This window comes from Carassius carassius, chromosome 41 (assembly GCF_963082965.1).
Source record: "Carassius carassius chromosome 41, fCarCar2.1, whole genome shotgun sequence".
NCBI classification, from domain to species: domain Eukaryota; kingdom Metazoa; phylum Chordata; class Actinopteri; order Cypriniformes; family Cyprinidae; genus Carassius; species Carassius carassius.
In genome coordinates, this window is record NC_081795.1 from 5,032,968 (window position 1) to 5,052,991 (window position 20,024).

Genomic DNA, 20,024 nt, shown 5'->3' on the forward strand with positions numbered 1-20,024 from the left:
AATGTTTCTTAAGCAGCAAATCAGCATATTATAATGATTTCTGAAGGATCAGAAGACTGGAGGAATAATGCTGAAAAGTCAGCTTTGCATCACAGGAATGAATTTTAAAATATATTAAAATAAAAAAAAGTAATTTTAACTTATAGTAATATTTCACATTAGCTCTCTTTTTTTCTGTTTTTGCAGAACAAGCCTTGGTAAAAGACTTAAAACAGAGTATGTAAAATTATATGATCTTATATTATTAAATGCTGTTAAATTTCATTTATAGTTCATGATACCTAATGCATTATGCAATGTAACCAAATTGAACCTCATTGTAAAGTATCACTAAATTAATGTAAGGTTAACTCTAATTGGTGTATTGGAATGTTTTTGTCCTTGACCAACAAGAGTGTTAATTCAAGAACATCCAAGTCTGCTTGAAATACTAACATCACCATGAATCCACAAAGGATATGTAAAATACACGATTGGTTCTCAATTTAATAGCATTACTATCTACAAGAAAGTGTTTTCTTAGGAAAGTTTTATTTCCAATTGGAATGAGTAATCATTGACAGCCATTCATAAGAAACAAGAATGTATTAAGTGTTTGCCATTTGATCTCATTTTGTAGAAATCAAAACCACTATTTCCATTATGACAGCTGACCTTTAGACTTCATCAGTCTTTACAGTTCTAGTATTTTCAGTAATACAGCTTGCATGAACACACATGCTGTGAGATCCCCATTATAATACCTCAACATACCACTTTGCTTCCGTTTACAAATTCAGAGTCAATGGATTTAAAACCAAATCTGAGAAATCTGAGGTCTCACTGACTTTGAGCTGTGATGTCTGCGGGCTCTGAGCTGTCGGGTTACAGAAAACTTGTCAACGTCTGCGTTAGCATGATTTCGCTCTCCGCAGAGGAGTGAAACACTGGGCTCCCCTTCCTCATTCTCCTTGTTTACCTTTGTTCACTTTGTTGTGGAAATTTCCACGAGTTCCAATTGAGCATCCCACTGAATTGTGGCACATACGTTAACACATTTAAAGCTTCTTTTTTTTTTAATCACTCTTTCATCGTCACCAGCCCACCCTTCCCCCATCTCCTTACACACATCAAACACTTGTGCCTGTATTTTTGCCACTCCTTCCCCCATTCTTTACCTCACGCTCTCTTTCGGCAGCATCACTTGGCCACTGAGGCTAGTTGCTGTGGCAACATCTCCCAACGGAGCTGGCTACCTTCCTTGTTACCGTAGCAACTGGTTCCCTCCAGGATTCCAAATGAGCCACTCCATCTCTCTCTCTCTCTCTCTCTCTCTCTCTCTCTTCATTCCAAAATTGAACTGAAATATGCTTTCCTGGCTGCTTTATATTCAGTAGGTCAAAAATATAAATGAGCACAAAGCATTAGAGCCATTGATATTGTTTGTTTGAACGCTTACATCGCAGCCACTTAAGATGCTTAGACACACATTTACATGTGACTGATGTTGCTTTGACACAATGGCTCATGACATAATTAAACAAGAGCGAGCAACCAAATCAGATAATGTCCAACAATGTCACTGGTCTAAATGGGTTCGGTGCATTTTAGCCCGATTCTCCGCATCTTAATGCTTCATCGTGTCCAATGCTTGGAATAAGGATCTTGTTTTCCTTTTAAAAAGGGAATTAGACTTCTGCCTGCTTTCTCTGAGAATGTGAAATATACAAGAAATGCTTTATCATCCGTATTGCAGTACCTGTTAATATAATATAATATAATATAATTCAAATGTTCATAAATACTCAAAAAGGACCTGTTAATACTCACTTACATATTCATATAAATATTAAAAATAAATTACATCTAAACAGAAATATTAAAAAAGCACATAAATAAATTACAAAAAAAAATGTAACTATTGTAAAATTAAAAAGACAACTCGAAATATACAAAGAAACGCTAATTCAAAATATTTTTAGTAATTGAATATATATATATATATATATATATATATATATATATATATATATATATATATATATATATTAATTTAAACTTATTTTATTTCAGCTAGTTTCTAAGGCAACATTTAACATGATGTACTAAAATAACTAAAACTGAAAGAATATTTTGTTAAAACTATGCAGACATAAAAAAAAACAGCAAAAGGTAATAAAAATGGCAAAATGATGAAAAACACAAAAACTAAAAAGGCAGAAAATGTAAAAACAAAATACAAATATTAACAAAAACTATAATAGTAACTTTACTACTAAAATAACACTGGTGTGGAGTTATGACTATAAAGTAGTATGTTTTAAACACAAAATTAGCCTATAGGTTACACAGATTGTTCCAAATGGCCTCCTGCTTTCACTTAGAGTATCTTTACATTTACATTAAAATTCATATTAATATTCATCACAGACCATTAGTGGGTGAAATTACTCATGTCTCAAATTGCAATGTGTAATTGCTGCTATTAGCAGCGATTTAGCTGTGGTGTTAGCATTAGTATTAATGCACAGACTCAGCCTTTATAATTTAAAACGTAACAATTCAGGTTTTGCTTTGCATCTAAATATCCAAAATATGGAAGGATTAACTACATCTAAAATTATTAAACTCATTTGCATCAATTATAAAAAAGCTAAAATAAAATATAAATAACAGATGAAAAAAAATGAAAATGAGAAATGTTGATTTGGAGCTAAAATAGATTATGTTTAAGTTAAAATGATAAAATGACTAAAACTAAAATAAAAATAAATTAATGTTATATAGAAATACAAAAATAAAAATGCTAAAAACACTTTACTAAATTATTAAAATGAAAATAATCAATTAAAATGTAATTAAAATAATATGGAAATATACAAGTAAAAGCTCATTAAAATATTAATAAATAAATACTAAATAACACTTGCTATGACTGTAGAGTCCTGCAGCTTTGACTTCAAAACCCAGAAGACCACGTCACTATGAGGCCCCTCAAGGTTATCTTATGGGTTTTTATGATGGGATTTCTCAGTTTATGAATAAATGAGTAATAAAACCAGGTCTAATGTTAAATATAAACAGATAATACTTGGCCATTTTTCTGTACAATGTAAATTACACACACCCATACTGAAGGTGTGGAGTGTGTGCAGTTTACATTGTACAACAACACATCCAAGTATCATCAAGTTATGTTTAACACAGAATAATTTTACTCATGTATAGAAACATTATAAAAATCCATAGGAAAAAAAAATCAATAAAGCCCACGGCGAAATAGTCTTTTTGGGTTTCGTCACAATCTTTTTTCTTTTTTTTATTGTCATGTACATCTGAGTGAAAGAGATTATATAAAAATGAAGCAGCAGGGACTTGATTCTATCCATAGGTTGTTGATTGGATGCTGGCAAATCTGAATGCGAGACTGAGGTTGATTGTAAAAAAAGGTTGGGTTTTAAGCAGACTAAATAACTGGAGAAAACCAGCATTCATCACCAGAAAGAAGTCCATCATTTCACTGAAAATTTTAGTTATGAAATTTGGACTAAGCTTGAAAAATAATGAAAAAAGATAAGAAAAAAAAAAGAAATATGAATCGTTCATTATTAGATCAATAAGATGCATTTAGAAAGTACAATAATAAATACAATGAACAATACTTCTCCATCTTTTATTAATCTTAGTTAAATGTTAATTCCATCATTTGTTCAACTAACATTCAAAAAGAATAATAAATGCTGTAAAATATATTACTTAGTCATGTCAGCTAATGCATTAAATAATTTTATTTAATTGGGTTTGGAAATACATGAGGCTGAGTAAATAATTCTGTTTTATGCTGGTTTTGTATCTGGTTAAAGTCAGGCTGAATTCAGTCATTGTTCGTTATCTGCATTACTCTCTTTTTGCACTAATGGTTCCAGGGCCAATCATGTCAGAATGGACAATAAAAAAACTGTACGTACACTATATATATACAATGAACAGTTCTTCAAACAGAGCCTAGAGGTTTCATACTTTCCCCATTTCTGAAAAGAGAAAAATGCTCTGTAATCTGTGCTGAATAAAGAAGCACAGTTCAACAATTCATTCAATTATCTGTGCTTGTGAAACATTTTGATAGCTACAGAACTCATACTGTACATCATTGTTTCTCCTCTATGCCCCGCCTTTCTTAAATGCATCGATTTTTAAAAAGCTAATCAGTCTGAAAAGCGATATGTAATCTTGTGTGACCAGCTATCCCAGTGCGTTGTCATTGGCCGAATGCCTCAACTGTGTGACGGAAATGTTACGTCCCTTATCATACTGTAATGCCATGTGCCGGCATGACAAGACAAATCCAATAAAAACCCATTATAAACAAGGAATTTGTTGCATTCTGTGGGGACACAATTATGAATTACGTTTTGCGTTGGGTATCGTACCACATAAACATAAAACCATGTTTGCATTTGTGATCGGAGAAACAACACACAACAAGCACTACTCTACACTGCTCAAAACTCGTGTTTGAATCATCAGTGGCCAATCCTTTAAAGGTGCTGTATGTAGGATTGTATAATATCGGAGTGGGTTTTTTTTACTCGGCCCCTCCTCCTCAAACTTGACGCATACACAGGTTGCCAGATTGACGACACCAATAGGAACGAGTGCACTTGGCGAAGAATGAAATGAAATACGCTGTGTTTTCCGCCAACTGGCAAACCGGTGTGCCCAAATGCAATTAAGTAAACTGTTAGTGGCCGGGTTTCACAAACCAAAACAGAGAACGACATTCTGACCCGGAACCCACATTTTCAAAGGAAAATAAATGAATGTAGCATTGTTCTTCAGATAAACAAGGATGTTAACTTAGCATGTTTCTTAAAGAGTCAAAAACTTACATACAGCACCTTTAAATATAAAAACGTACTTACAGGCTGAGAGTAAGCATTTTTTGTCAGAACACTGGCATTGAAGGCTATTCTTCCAGGAAGTCCTCGTCCTCCGTAAAATGTGCTGCACACATCTGAATATTTGGGTTGAACTGATTTGGAACAGTTTTGTAATTTCAGCGCAACCAAACAACATGAACAACAAATCACAACATGGCGGCAGCAACAATTCTACAGCGAGAATCAAAGTTACGCCTTCTTTCTTTGCAAAAACATTTGGGCGGTGTTATGCAAATCTTCCCACATTATGATGTAGACACATGGGGGCGTGTTTAAACGAGGCGTTTTAGGAGGATGTGGACGAGTCTTAACTTTTATAAAGAATATCTCTTTGGCTTTAAAACTTTAGTCCTTGCACCTTTAGGGATCTTATCTATTCACAGACAGCTTGTAACACTCCAAAGAGAAAGGAAAACTTGAAATCGCATCATGTGACCCCTTTAAAAGTGATGAACGATGAACAAGCCAAGATAGACCATAATACTGCGGTGCAATGGTTCAAGGAGAGAAAGGTTGTAGAGAACATTGAGTTCTATTAAAGAAAGGAGAGTTACTAGATTGGCAGAGGTAGTCTGAGAGATGGAGAAGGACAGATGGAGAATGAGTGAAGTGGGCACAGACGATAAATATTTGATTGCAAAACAAACTGAGTTGATGAAAAAAAGAAAAGAAAAGCAGCAGCAGGCCGGCTGGGGATGAACACAGGGGTGCAGGCCGACGGGACGTTCGAGAACAGGAGAGCGTGACAGAGGCACCCAAGCAGATCCGACAGAGCAAGAGTACGGACCTTTCCGAGGCCCTACATTATTTATGGAGCTGCAGCTACCACCCATCTTTTTATATGTATATATATATATATATATATATATATATATATATATATATATATATAAAATGTGCCGAGCCTCAAAAAATCTATAATTTAGGGATTGTATTTATGTATTGTATCAATGTAGAATTGACACTCTTTCCATTCACAATTCACAGTTTGCTAAGTCACTTCACATTCAGCAATTGACATTTCATTTAAAAGACATTCTCAGTTCAGTCCTGAATTATGCACAACCCTGGTAAATAATGGTGATGCCACTCGTCTAGAAAAGTCCCCTACTGATGGTGATGTGGCAATTTATACAAGCTGATATCTGAAGAAAAGAACAATCCCATCTTGCTCAGCAGTGCAGGCAGAACCTATTTCATATCTCAACAGGGGACACTGTCATCACAGAAATAAACCACTTCAGTCAAACATATAAAACCCTGATGCAACCTCATTGTTGACGATGCATCTTTTCAGAACAAACAACATTTTTACATTTTCTAAAGAACACCATCATTTGCATAACATGTTTTGCATTTTACTCTACACCAAGAAAAAACTAAATTGACCTGGCATCTCCACAAGAAACGGTTGAATATTTATTTATTTATTTTTACGTGGATTCTCAGTGGTATGCACCAACCAGCATTTCTCATGAAGAACTATATATTTTTATTCCACAGAATTCCTCCAAGGTGGCCCTAAATCTGTCTTCGATCTCAGAAATCCATCTTATCTTGCTACAGCTATTTGCCTGTTCCATTTGCTTTAAATCTATTATCACTCCCCATTTAGCCCAGTTTGCATCGCACTCCTGCATTTAACCACATTTCGAACCGCTGGTCTAAACTTGTTCATGCAAAACCACTGACATTTAAAATAGAAACACTGTGTTGACTGCTGTAAAGTCAAGTCTTATATACTGTATATGGCTTCTGAATACAATCATATGTCAACACCTACATTTTCTGTCAAGTTGATTCATTATCGCAAAAGCCCTTCGCTGCTGAAATCAATTCTTGGTAACTGGCATGGTTTTATATATTACTGTATGTGCTCTGAAGACAGGTTTGTGACATCTTTCCACTGACTGACATCTCCAACCAGGCCATATGTGAGTGCAGATCACTGAGAGAGATGAAGAGGATCAAGCAAACAAATCCGAGGATTTCTCCCAAAAGCTAATATGGCTCTATATACAGTACCTTACACTCTCTCCTCCCTTGGCTTGCAGTTTCATCTGCCATTACTTTATTTTTTTTTTTTTCTCTCTCTCTCTCTCTCTCTCTCTCTCTCTCTCTCTCTCTCTCTCTCTCTCTCTCTCTCTCTCTCTCTCTCTCTTTCTTCACGCTTTCTCTCTTTTTATCCATGTCCCTCCAGTTAAAGTCTAGAACAGTGTTATCAATTTATAGCAGCAGCTCCATAGGTTGTCTAACTAAAGCCTCCTACTGGGAAGCCAAACCTTCAGACTTCATTTTAGCCTCACAATCTCTGAAAGTTTGAACAGAAACCACATCCAATTAGGCTTTTCCCTGGCCAGGCTGAAGACACAGACAGAAACCTGCACTGGGTTTTATTCACACTCATAGGGCTGCACACTTATGACAAAATTCTTGCCACACAATTATGCCACATTTTTGGCTAACATATCCACCAACTGAGATCTGTTTTTCTGATCTACTCAACTTTATATGCTGTTAAAAGAAGGCTCTTATGCTCATCAGTGCTGCATTTATTTAATAAAAGATAACAGTTTTCTATATGAATACATTTTAAAATGCAATTTATTTTTGATGCAAAGCTGTATTTTCAGGATCATTACTCCAGACTTCAGCATCACATGAGCCTTCAGAAATCATTTTAATATGCTGATTTGCTGCTCAAGAAACATTTATTATTATGATCAATTTTGAAATAATTTGTTCTGATTTATGGAAAACAAACAACAGTTTTTTGGATTCTTAGTAAGTAAAAAAAAAAAAAAGTGGAAATATATAAATATTTTTACTCCGCAAGGATGCATTAAATTAAAAAAATCAAAATTAATATGTAAAATGTGTTTACAAAAGAATGTTATTTTTTTTACTTTATATTCATCAAATAATTCTTAAATCTGTATCATGATTTCCACAAAAAATATTAAGAAGCAAAAATTGTTTTCAAAATTCATATGAAATGTTTCTAAAGAACACTATCAGCAAATACATTAAAAAAGAAAACAGTTATTTTAAATTGTTATATTTGGCATAACTATTAGGTATAATGTGTGTTTTTACTACAAATGCAGCCTTGATGAGCACTTGAAGAGACTCTCAAACATAAAAAGTCTTAAATATTCCAAACTTGTTTCCAGTTGTGTACATCAATAAAAACACACATTGATTACTAAGCAGAATAAAAATTTTACATATTGTCTCTCTGCACAATAAGTCTCTTATATAAAACATTTTTGTGCCTTGTAATAGAAGCATTTTATTTTTATTTTACATTGCTCACATGCATTGAATATTATGTGCTTCATTGTCTACAGTGAAAGGAAACAGCAAAACAGCTAGAATTGTTTTTTTTTTTTTTTTTTGGCAGAGTCAGGCGACATTTATTCAGCATTGGCACTGGCCTCCATGAACAAAAGTGAAAAATAACAGTGCTGAAACTCTGCTCTTTAGCACCGGTTGCCAGCAGTTTCAATGTCATTCATGTGCACAACATGTCTGTGATTGGTTATAAAGTTCAACTACTGCAAAAAAACAAAACAAAAAAAAAAACATTTTAAATAAAAATGAGAATAATTAAATGGAATGCTGTAAACAACACTTTTAAGTCCAACTAGTTAATTATGGCATCATTTGGTAGATTGCGCAACCTGCACACTCGTTCAAAAACATGAGGAAATGTATCTGATGTCTTTTGCAGATGCAGATGATTTGCCTGCATTTCAATCTACAGTAAATCCTCAAATGCATGAAACGGTTGCATTTTTTTCATAGAAGATGCATATTAAAGGTGCAGGAATTCACCAGCTTGACCCTGGGTTTTGTAATCAACAAACAAAAGTGATAGTGGCTGCCAAATAAGCCACACAGCTCAAATGGACATAATCTTATTGGTGAGAGTTAATGGGTTTCAACGGCATCTCTTTTTAATGAGGAGTGTTTTTTCTTTCATAGTCATAGAGCATATGACATATCTCCACACTGACAAGGAATACTAAAACGGTGGGAAGGAAGAGGAATGATGCACTGAAATGGTGCATTTCATACCCTGTAGCAAATGCACATGGTAGAGCAAAGCACATTGGAAAACATTAGTGAAACCTGATTATCTCCCAGCTGGGAAATTAATTAAACGAGAGAGGGGGAATCTGGTAGGGCTTGTATGCACCTTTCTGTTTCAACAAATCCCCTGCCCTGCAGCCAGAGCTGCTGTGCCTCTGTACCGACAGGGCCGCAGTATAGCCTACTAAAAAATGTAAGCACATCACCACTCAAGGGTCCTTCCTCCCATCCGTGGGGCTCTCTTTACCTGATTAACACTGTCTTACCCCATCCACCACCCACTGCTAACAATGACTACATAAGGACGTCCTGTAGAGCAGTGGCAGCTGCATAAGCGGAGAAGCACAGGTGCTACTTATCAAGGGCAAAACAGGATTACATTTTTGTGTCTGCAAAGTCACTCCTAAAACTGGCATTGAAAAGCACAGAAAGAGGTCAATAAAATAAATAAATAAATAAATAAATAAACAAATTCATAAACAAACTATACTACAACTTTTAATTATTTAAATTAATATTTAATATCCTAATAACAATTATACACTTTAAATGATTAATTATCCTAAATCATGTTAATTGGTAAAATAATTTTCATAATGTACACAATTGAACAATTTATCAGAAGTATAATTCTACAAATTATATTATTAATCATACTTAATTGTGTTAATTATATTATATTTAAAATTGTATTTAATTAAATTATTTAGTAGAAGTATAAAACTTATTTAAATAATATTCACCACTAGTAAAAATAACGTATAGAAGTTCAAATATAAAAAAATATAATATAATTTTAATAATATTTTTTAAATAAAACTTCATTAATTTAAACAAATATTTATTTACTATAAGTAATCGTGAACAATGTAGGTCTACATAATTTAATATCTAAAATGACATAATATTATAAGTGATTTTTTTTATAATTACAGTTATTTAAATGAAATATTATTTAATATGTAATTTTAAAATTTTACACAAATTGTAAAAATATACTACATTATGATAATTACACCATATATAAAACTACTTTAACAATTTATTAGACATTAGGCTTTCAATAAATGCACAAGAAGTCTATCATTGCTGTGGAGCTGTCAGGTCTTTATATATCAAATTCAAATAAACCAATAAAAACTAAATCTAATTGTGATAACTGAATTATTAACCTACAGTCATCAAAATTCAATGTACATTGTTCCTAAAAAACTCAGTCCAGATGTGCTCCATAATTGTGCATGATCTTCCAATCTTTCTGAACCATTTCATGCTATGTTCCCCGAGGGCTTCGCTGTTCAGCTTCATCAGGTCTCAGGTTCCATCATGTGGAGTCTTTCCTCTGCTTCTTGAAATCCAATATCAAAATGTTCTCAGATGGATCTCACACTCCCAACAAGCTTCACAACAGGCCACAGTTCAGCTGTTTCCTCCATGCATAAACAGAGTATGAAAGCACTCCAAAAACCCTCCAAAAAACCCTGAGAATAATCCTTACTCTCTAGCATCAGCAAACAACCACTTCACTACAGTCTAAACATTGCTTTCATGAGGGAAACAACTCCCAGAGAACATTACGTGAGGTACATTATAAGGTACGGTGAGGAAAATGGTGCTTTTTGTAAACCACATATTCGGGGTGAAGTTTTAAGAAGTGGTTTTATTGTGAGCCAAACGGGGGAATCCAACATCCTCAATCGTGACTGCAAATCCCAGTAATGCTCTTACCAGTCCAGCATAATTGAACAATGAAAGATGGGTTTATGAGTCATAAAATTAAGCAATCTGCACTGGTGGTTAATAAATAAAGAAGTATAGTAATCCTCTTAGGATATGACTGTCAACTTTTGCACTCTCCCACTTCTGAATAACAATGGATGGGATTTGCACCTCATCCAGATTATTTCAAAATGGAATAATGCTCACTGTTTCACACAAGGTGACTTATCCCTTCAGCTTTCATCTGTCATACAGTTGTACTGAATAGAGCTGTATTTGTGAATGGATACATGGTTCATCAAAGAAAAATACTGCTACTGCACTGTTGCAAAATGAATCTCAGAATTTGGCGTATCGCATTACAAATAATTTACACTGAAATGTGTCATGAATGAGGACCAGTGTTTGTACTGACTGACCAGTAGTTCTGGGTAATATATACAGAATTATTATATTATATGATCTGTGATATTAATATACTTAATAGGAAAGATGCCAATAGAGTTCGGAAATTCATTTCTCTAAATTGGTCCTTTTCAACTGTTCACTATTTTTAATCCGTAAAAAGAAAGAAGCGATTAATTTGCATCCTAACATTTAAAAATGTTATCAGAAGCCCATGTCTGTCATTTTGCATCCTTCAAAATGTAAAAAAAATAATATATATGTACAGATTATTACATAAATATTGTTATGCGGGTGCAATTCCACAGAAATTATTACAGAATTATTACTTCTTTTTTTTTTGTATATTGTATTTTTTGAATATGAACATTTTGAATGCTCTTAACAACATATACAATTTGGTCAAAACAATTAAACCAAATGATTCCTCTGATTAAATAAAATAATCTTATGATGCCATTTCAAAGCAAATACATAATTCTTAAAATATACTGTACTCTACCATTAAAAGTATGGTGTTTGTAAGAATTTTTATTTTTTTAAAGAAACTCATGCTTACCAAGGCTGCATTTATTTGATCAAAAACAAGATACAACACTAATATTGCGAAATATTATTACATTTAAAAAACTAATGTCTTCTGTATTTGTATATTTCTTTTAATTATTTTTTTACTCCTGTGATGGCAAGAAACATTTCTTATTATTGTTGATGTTGTGCTTTTAATATTTTTGTGTTTTCAGGATTCTTTGATTACTAGAAAACATCTGAAAAATACTTAAAAAAAGACAAATGAAGGTCAGAAGGAAAAAAACTTTTCCACAATATCCAGTCTGCACATATATGTCATCATATTTCCTCTCTGTTCATTGTTTTACAACAAGTGCACAGACATTGCTAAAGGCACTGCTGCAATAAATGCAATGAAAGGGTATCCCCTCACAGACCCCAACAAACTTTTTATATATATGTGCCACAAATATTGCAATGCTTTACAATGACAGTACATACACATTGGGTCACTGCACATAGCAGGTGACAGTGGGTTTCCTAGACACACCCTAAAAACTCTGCTATTTCCCATGAGGCTTGACGGCAGCATTTGTGGACCAGCAGCAAGAGGTGAGTGCTGACGCAATCAGACAGCGGGAGAGAGGACAGTGGAAGTCAGCCAGGTCTCCCTCCCTCCCTTCCTTTCTGCTTTTCCAGATTTTCTAGGCAAGCTTCTCATTGAAAAACAGCTTGACGATATTACAAACTAATTTCAAATGTGACAGAAACAGATGAGTATACTGACTGACACAATGTCTTTACCAAGTTTTTAGTTTGATTTATTATAGGTTAGGTTAAGATTGAATTCCACTGACCTCAATCAAACTGAGTGCATTCAGGGAGACAGGATGTGACTTCATAAAGGGGATTAATATTAAGAGGAGAGCAGTTGCAGAGCTGATTGATTATTGGTCATTGATTATGCTATGCGAATGACTGAATGAACAAATGAACAGAATAAAGAAAAACTGCATTTGAATATTGATTTTTTTAGGGTTGTGTTAACATACATAGTGAATGTATTGAGTTAATAATTAATATTTTTTTTACAGCATCTATTAATCTTGTTTATATATATATATATATATATAGACAACATTTTGCATTAACTGTTAACTTTAACTTTGTATATGTAGCCGTTTGTTTCCCTATGCCTGATAACAAATGCTAAAAAATTCTTGTTAGGCTTTTTCTAAATTGATACTGATGTCGCAGTATAAACTATTTTTTTAACCCCAAAAATGTTGGCAATAAAAATCCCTGGATGCAGTGAAGGATTGACAGATATGCATTCTCTTGATCGCACCCTGATTCATTCACAAGAATTGAAGGGATTTACAGTGTTTATATCCTGTCAGACGGACACAATCCTCTTCCTGCGCAACACTTTATTTCCCCAACATCTGCATGTGGCCAAATCTAGAATCAAATTATATAAGGTGTTTATATATATATATATAAGCATGGGATGTCAGGCATAAAATGACTGAGTAGCCTCATTTTTCCATCTTGGGCCTGGAGGTACAGTAGGCTTCGTCAGCACTGCAGGCCGCAGAGGCTGCAGCATATCTAATAGCACTGAATCAACATCCCACCAGACATCATTCAAGCATCAGGGCTGAGAACGTGTCTGCTGCTGTAACAATCTGTGTTCTCCTGCTTCAAACTATTTTATCTGAAATACTACTCAGAAATGTCACATTTTACTTATAGATACATACATTTTCTCAGACAAATAACCAGTTCAGTTGTAGACCAGAAAGAACAATTGTAAAATCAAACTGTTTATTTTTTTTATTTTTTACAATGCATGGGAACTCATTAGGTTGCATGTCGGACATCTGCAGTCCACCATCTATGAAAGACAGCAATTGCCCCCTCAATGCAAGTACGTATTAAATACTAAAAATCTAATAGATTTCAGTGATATATGAATTGTATATGAAGAAACATCCATTCTTTAATTTAAAAGTGTGCCCCACCCTAAATAATAAATATGGTCAGCTTATTTATCTTTCCATTTATCAGGCCAAGGTCCCGACTGGTTCTTTCTCTCAGTCACACACACACACACACACACACACACACACACACACACACACACACACACACACACATGTATACACACAAACGCACAAATATATACATACAAGCAATCATAAATCTTTTTTATTGTTCATTTTCAAATTGGCTGCCATAATAATAATAATCTATATAGAAAACAGCATAGGGGGAAAATGAGGTAGCCTACCCAAGGTTAATCTGAAACAAGTGCATAAAAATGAGAACAATAAATATATAATCCGCATTCGGATCCTACCTCATCTCTCCAGACGCAATAAGACAATAAAGTCATCAATATTAATGGCGTTTTCTGCCCCATTCTCCTTCCTTCTCCTCTTAGTATTTAACTTTGCTGATTTATTTGATGGTCTATTTTTAATTAATATATTATTTCCAAAAGAAAAAGCAACGGGTTTGAGCCGGTCTGCTACGGGATACGAGCTGGTCTGATCGGAGATATCTCCTGTGTCCGCAGATCTCGGTGTGAACTGACACTCGATTGCGGCTCCGCTCAGTAAATCCAGACCCTCCTCCGCTCGGGTTGCGCAGAAGGTGGGCGTGCATTTGCTGAATAACGGCGCCCCCTGTTGGACATCCGTGGACAGGCACTGTGGGTGCTTGAGAGGAAAGGGGTTCAATTAAATCTTTTAAGAGATACATACAAAAGCACATACTTTTCAGCCTTCTAAATGTCTCTCGGTGCCTACAATTAATTGTTTCCATAGATTTGACAGCCGCTGGTGACCCACACTACGATACTTTCACAGCCACCTTGTGTTTTAATGATGTAGTTTCAGGATTGAGCCGCTAGAGGAAAGTCAAGTTAATGTTTACACCTTGTACGCACGCGCTAATGTATGATTATTAAACTAACATATTTAATGGCTGTATAACCTTAAAGCAAACGAGACGAGTTTTGGTTGTAATATCCGATAAAAGTCATTTGCATTTCCAATAGTCTTATTACTACCCTGAAAAATATAACATGAATTGTAAACATATAAATACATTTGACAACTTAAAGAATATCCAAAAAATTAAAAAATAATATCAAAAAATAATAATAATAAAATATGGCAACTTGCATCGGCCCACTATGTATATGACATGATAACACAAGGTAACCTTACAGGTATTTATTAGCCTACACCTCTTGCCTAGATACACTTGTTTAACTGCAATATCAAAATATTAGTCTGGAGTTAATGTAAGAACAATTCTGAACAAGGTGTCTGAAACCAACATACAAAACTACGGCTAGACTCTTTTGACACTTAAGAGTATTTGTAAACGCCTGTGCCTTTGGTGACGGAAGTAGTCTTACCTTTCAACGGCTCTGGTTCCAAACAACTCCGCGCTGTCAGTCAGTTTGAGTGGTTTTAAGCGGGACAGACAGCTGCAACTATATTTGCAGCAATTATCGGTAAATATTGACGCATAATATACATTGATTATTACTTTGACACTTGCATTACATACATATAATAGCATTATTTTCTGGGGAGTGGCGGAAACACGGCATTAATCCGTTTTTGTGTTTGATTTTGAAGGGGAGATCGGGCTGCTCCTATAGCGTAAAATACATTTACAGCAACGACTATAAATGACAGCATTTTTTCGGCAAATATTAACGCGTATGCATTGATTGGCCTACTATGAGTACTACACTTACAGTGTGTTCTCTTTTCCTAAATACGATCCATAACGTTACTGTTAACGGGATTCATTTCAGTATGGTTAACCCCTTCATCCTCCCCTAAACATAGGCTAAACATTCCCTAAACAGTGTACTGTTTATATTTACCTACAGTATGTCTGTATAGTAATAATATACACACATACAAAAAAAAAAGAGAAGTAAAAAAAGTTGTCGTAAGAACTAATTTGTCCTAATAAGAAGGTTTTAGGACAACTTCAGGTTCATTTCAAATGTTGACTACTCTAGGTTATATTATATATACACATTTAAAAACTTTATTATATATATATATATATATATATATATATATATATATATATATATATATATATATATATATATATGTATATGTGTGTGTGTCTTATATATATATATATACACACACACATACATATAATAACCACACATAAATTACATATATGTACACACATAAAGACACTATATGAAATGTGTTTATTATACATATATATATATGTATATATACACACACACACATATAATAAAATAAATAAATGTATATATAATATAGAGTAGTCAACATTTGAAATGGATCAAAAAAGTGAATCAAAGTTGTCTTAAAACCTTCTACTTAGGAATTGGCCAGCCACTTCTGACCAGACTTCTCCAGATGATAGATGGATGTACTAGGGTCCCACAGTTTTCTGCAGCTCTGAGCTGATGGTACTGCTGGACATCTTCTGCGAGGCAAGTAAGCATGATGTGCCTTTCATCTGCTGCAGTACGTTTCTTTGGGTGACACTGCTGACCAATCCTCAATTTCTCTGTGCTTCTTCAACAGAGCTTGGGCAGCACATCTGCACAGCCCTCACCCAGTTGTGTTAATGTTAAGTGAAGTGAAGTGACATCCGGCCAAGTATGGTGACCCATACTCAGAATTTGTGCTCTGCATTTAACCCATCCGAAGTGCACACACACAGAGCAGTGAACACACACACACTGTGAACACACACCCAGAGCAGTGGGCAGCCATTTATGCTGCGGCGCCCGGGGAGCAGTTGGGGGTTCGATGCCTTGCTCAAGGGCACCTAAGTCGTGGTATTGAGGGTGGAGAGAGAACTGTACATGCACTCCCCCCACCCACAATTCCTGCCGGCCCAGGGGTCTCATTTATAAAACTATGCGTAGGATCTTTACTAAAAGTTTACGTGCGCCCAAAAGCCAAAAATGGCGTACGCCAAAAAATATTCCGATTTATAAAACCGTGCGTACGCACACCTGTAAGCAATGTTCCCTTTATAAATCACAGATCACCCGCAGATGTGCGTACGTGAACCAGCCTCATATCCCGCCCTGTACACGCCCATTTTTAACCATAAATAGTCAATGCAAATCACCTCATGATTGCTGATCAGCATGTAAATGAGAGTGGAATCCCATATACACCTGGAAAACTGGCATGCGACCCGCCAATTAATTAATCCAAGAAAGTGAAAACGTGCATTTCTGTTAGCCTAATTTTAATAATGGCGACAGGTGAGAAAAGAGGAAAAAAACGTAATTTCTCAGATACTGAGATTGAAACACTTGTAGGGGAGGTGGAGGCTCGGAAAACTGTGTTATTTGGTGGCCACAGCAGTGGGGTCACTAATAAAAAGAAGCAGTGCGAGTGGCAAAGTATTGCTTCTGCCGTCAATTGTGTCAGTGGGACAGAACGGACAGTTGCAGAATTAAAGAAAAAATGGTCCGACCTGAAGGTATACACATTTTTTTTTTACCAACATATTACATTTGTGTTTTATTAGGCTATATACCTATATAAATAGCAATATTGATTTTCAAAAAGTTTTATTTACATGTGCTTACAGTATGCAAAATATGTGAAATAAAGATTCTCATTCATTCAAGGTGGAGGCAAAGAGAAAACTGTCCTCCCACCGCCAGAGCGTGGCTGCAACTGGTGGGGGCCCATGTACAGCTGATCTCACATCAGTGGACAGCAAAATCGCGGCTATAATTGGGGAGGTCAGCGTGTGTGGTATTGTGTCGGAAAAGGAGGGAGACACTGACGTGACTGAAACCACAGAGGAGCAAGGTTAAACCGATTTTTAATCATTAACGCTGTACATTTGAGTGTGTGGGGTGATAAATGGATAAATGTTGCCAATTGTTTGTCCTCCAGTCCTTCCGGAGTCTGAAGCTGTAAATGAACAGGAGGTTCAGGGTGAGGGGTTCTCAGATGCAGATGCACAGCGTCCGGCTCAAAGCAGTGCCCCTTCTGCGTCTGGCACGTCCAAAAGTGGTCGGGTACTCACTGACGCAGTCCTGCAGTTACAGCGAGAGACAACAAACGCTGTCAACAGGGTTGCAGATGAGCTACGGCAGATGAGAGAAGTGATGCAAGAAATTGCACAATCATTAAAAGATGCAGTTAAAACATGAACCTTGAGTTTTGTCTTTCTTTACAAACGCCGCATGACATCCTCACGGATTCTTGCACCTCGTTGATATCCCTCTTGTCGGCCAGGGGGCTGTGGCTCGGGGTCGTAATGCTGGGGTAGAGGGAGATCAGGAGGGAGAGGAATACCGTTTCTCAGTGCTATATTGTGCAAAACACCACACGCCCTGACAATCTTGCACACTTTTGCTGGATGGTATAAAAGTCTGCCACCCGAGGCATCCAGAGCACGCCATCTGCATTTCAGGATGCCGATGGCACGCTCCACAACTGCGCGGGCACGAGAGTGGACCTCGTTATAATGAGTTTCCTCTGCGCTCTGCGGGTTTAAAAATGGGGTGAGGAGCCAGCGTCTCAGGGGGTAGCCACTGTCGCCTGCAGGTTATAATTATATTAAAAACAAAATTGTTACAGTTTCTACTTTTTAATATTGTTAAACTCACCAAGAAGCCAGCCATCACGTACTGCGCCTGCATTTAGTCTGTTCCCTACACTGCTATGTGTCAAGATAAAGGAATCATGTGTTGAACCAGGCCAGCGTGCCACAATGTTTGTGAGGGTCATGTTGGAGTCACATATGATTTGCACATTAATAGAATGCACATGCTTTCTATTAACATAAGCAAATTCATTTTCAGTTGGTGCCCTTATAGCAACATGAGTGCAGTCAATTGCGCCGATTACATTTGGGAAACCAGACATTGCTGCAAATTGCGTTTTAATTTCGGCCTGTTCTCGCACAGTGTAGGGGAACCTGATGTATCGACTAACCATATTAAGTATACCATTTAAAACGACAGATATTATGGCACTCAGGGACGGCTGTGATATACCAGACCTATAGGGTGAGATGATAGATTCCAATAGAATTATTTCATATACAAAAAGGTCTTAGAGACAAATTTGAGGATTACTTATAGTTTTTTTATATTATTAATTTACCTGTCTGCCAATTCCCGCTGGAAACAGCCGGTTGCCAAGAACCCCAGAGTGGTGAGGACTTGTATTTGGACTGGGATGGCATGGTTCCGGCGTGTTGCCCTCTCTAATACTGGACCCAATTCAGCACATAGATCCAAGAGCACAGCTCTAGGGAATCTAAATCGGCTTATTAGCCAGTCATCATCATGGGCCAGGAAATCATCATGGTCCCTGAAAACTCGTTCTCTCCTTATTCTGCCATTAGCGTAATCCTCCAACAGTGCCAGGAGTGCCATCATGAAGCATTACATACCCGGGTCACCGGAGAATTTATATGTTTCTAGCAAATAGACTGATCTTTAACACCTTGACAAAATCACTTAATTAATTTGTGGGCGAAAATTTAAGACGAAAATGTTATAGTGAACACATGCTTCTTGACGGTTTTGTAATGAACACCGTAATAGTTAGGACCGATGATGAGTAGCGATTGTGCTTCATGACTGTATTTGCAGACTTTGACATTTTATGATATAGGCTATGTACATTAAGGAAAATATTTCCTTTTTACACTGTGTTCTGCAGTTCTCTAATAAAAGGGTATTTCATGCTATTCTGTAGGCTATCACATGTATCGCGCCATGTCCTCCTGTGCTCCCGTTGTGGACAATGTGACTGTAAGGCAGCGCTGATTATTATTTTATTGTACTTTTAATACATTTTGAATTACGTTTGGATTTTACTAGATGTATATAGCCTAAAACAATCGGCACAAATAACACTGTTGGATTTAATCTTCATGATAATGTGGATATAACGTATGAAATGGAGTGAAAATTAAATGTCATTCATTCTTATAATCGTTCTTCTCACATTTATTTTCTACAATCTAACTTCAGTTCACGACCTCACCATCGGTGTCGCCAATTCCCTTTGTCTCCAGAATGTGCGTACGCACGGCTCAACGTTTGCTTAAAGGTGCGCACATTCTCCCGTCAAGTTTGTTTTTTATAGATCACAACCTTTGCGTGGGAACTGGCGTACGTACGTTTCCAGCCCCGTTTTGTGCGTACGCACGCTTTATAAATGAGGCCCCAGGACTCGAACCCACAACCCTTCGATTGGGAGTCCAATTCTCTAACCACCAGGCCACGACTTCCCAATATTAATTAATATTACTGTATATATTGCTAAGACACATTCACATAAATATATACATGCACAACAAGTGAAT

At 35.9% G+C, this 20,024-nt stretch overlaps 1 protein-coding gene across 4 annotated transcripts in view; it reads right to left on the minus strand.

The window, feature by feature from the left end:
* Positions 1-14,257, minus strand: part of aplp1 (amyloid beta (A4) precursor-like protein 1) — a 51,740-nt gene extending 37,483 nt beyond the window's left edge. For 2 of the 4 annotated variants that reach the window (XM_059534109.1, XM_059534106.1), the window contains exon 1: positions 14,011-14,255. In XM_059534109.1, the coding sequence (XP_059390092.1) occupies positions 14,011-14,073 (63 nt within the window). In that variant the 5' untranslated portion in view covers positions 14,074-14,255. Of the gene's footprint in view, positions 1-14,010 lie in introns of all 4 variants that reach the window. The other 2 variants (XM_059534105.1, XM_059534108.1) reach the window with 2 other exon arrangements.
* Between the last annotated feature and the right edge of the window lie 5,767 nt (positions 14,258-20,024).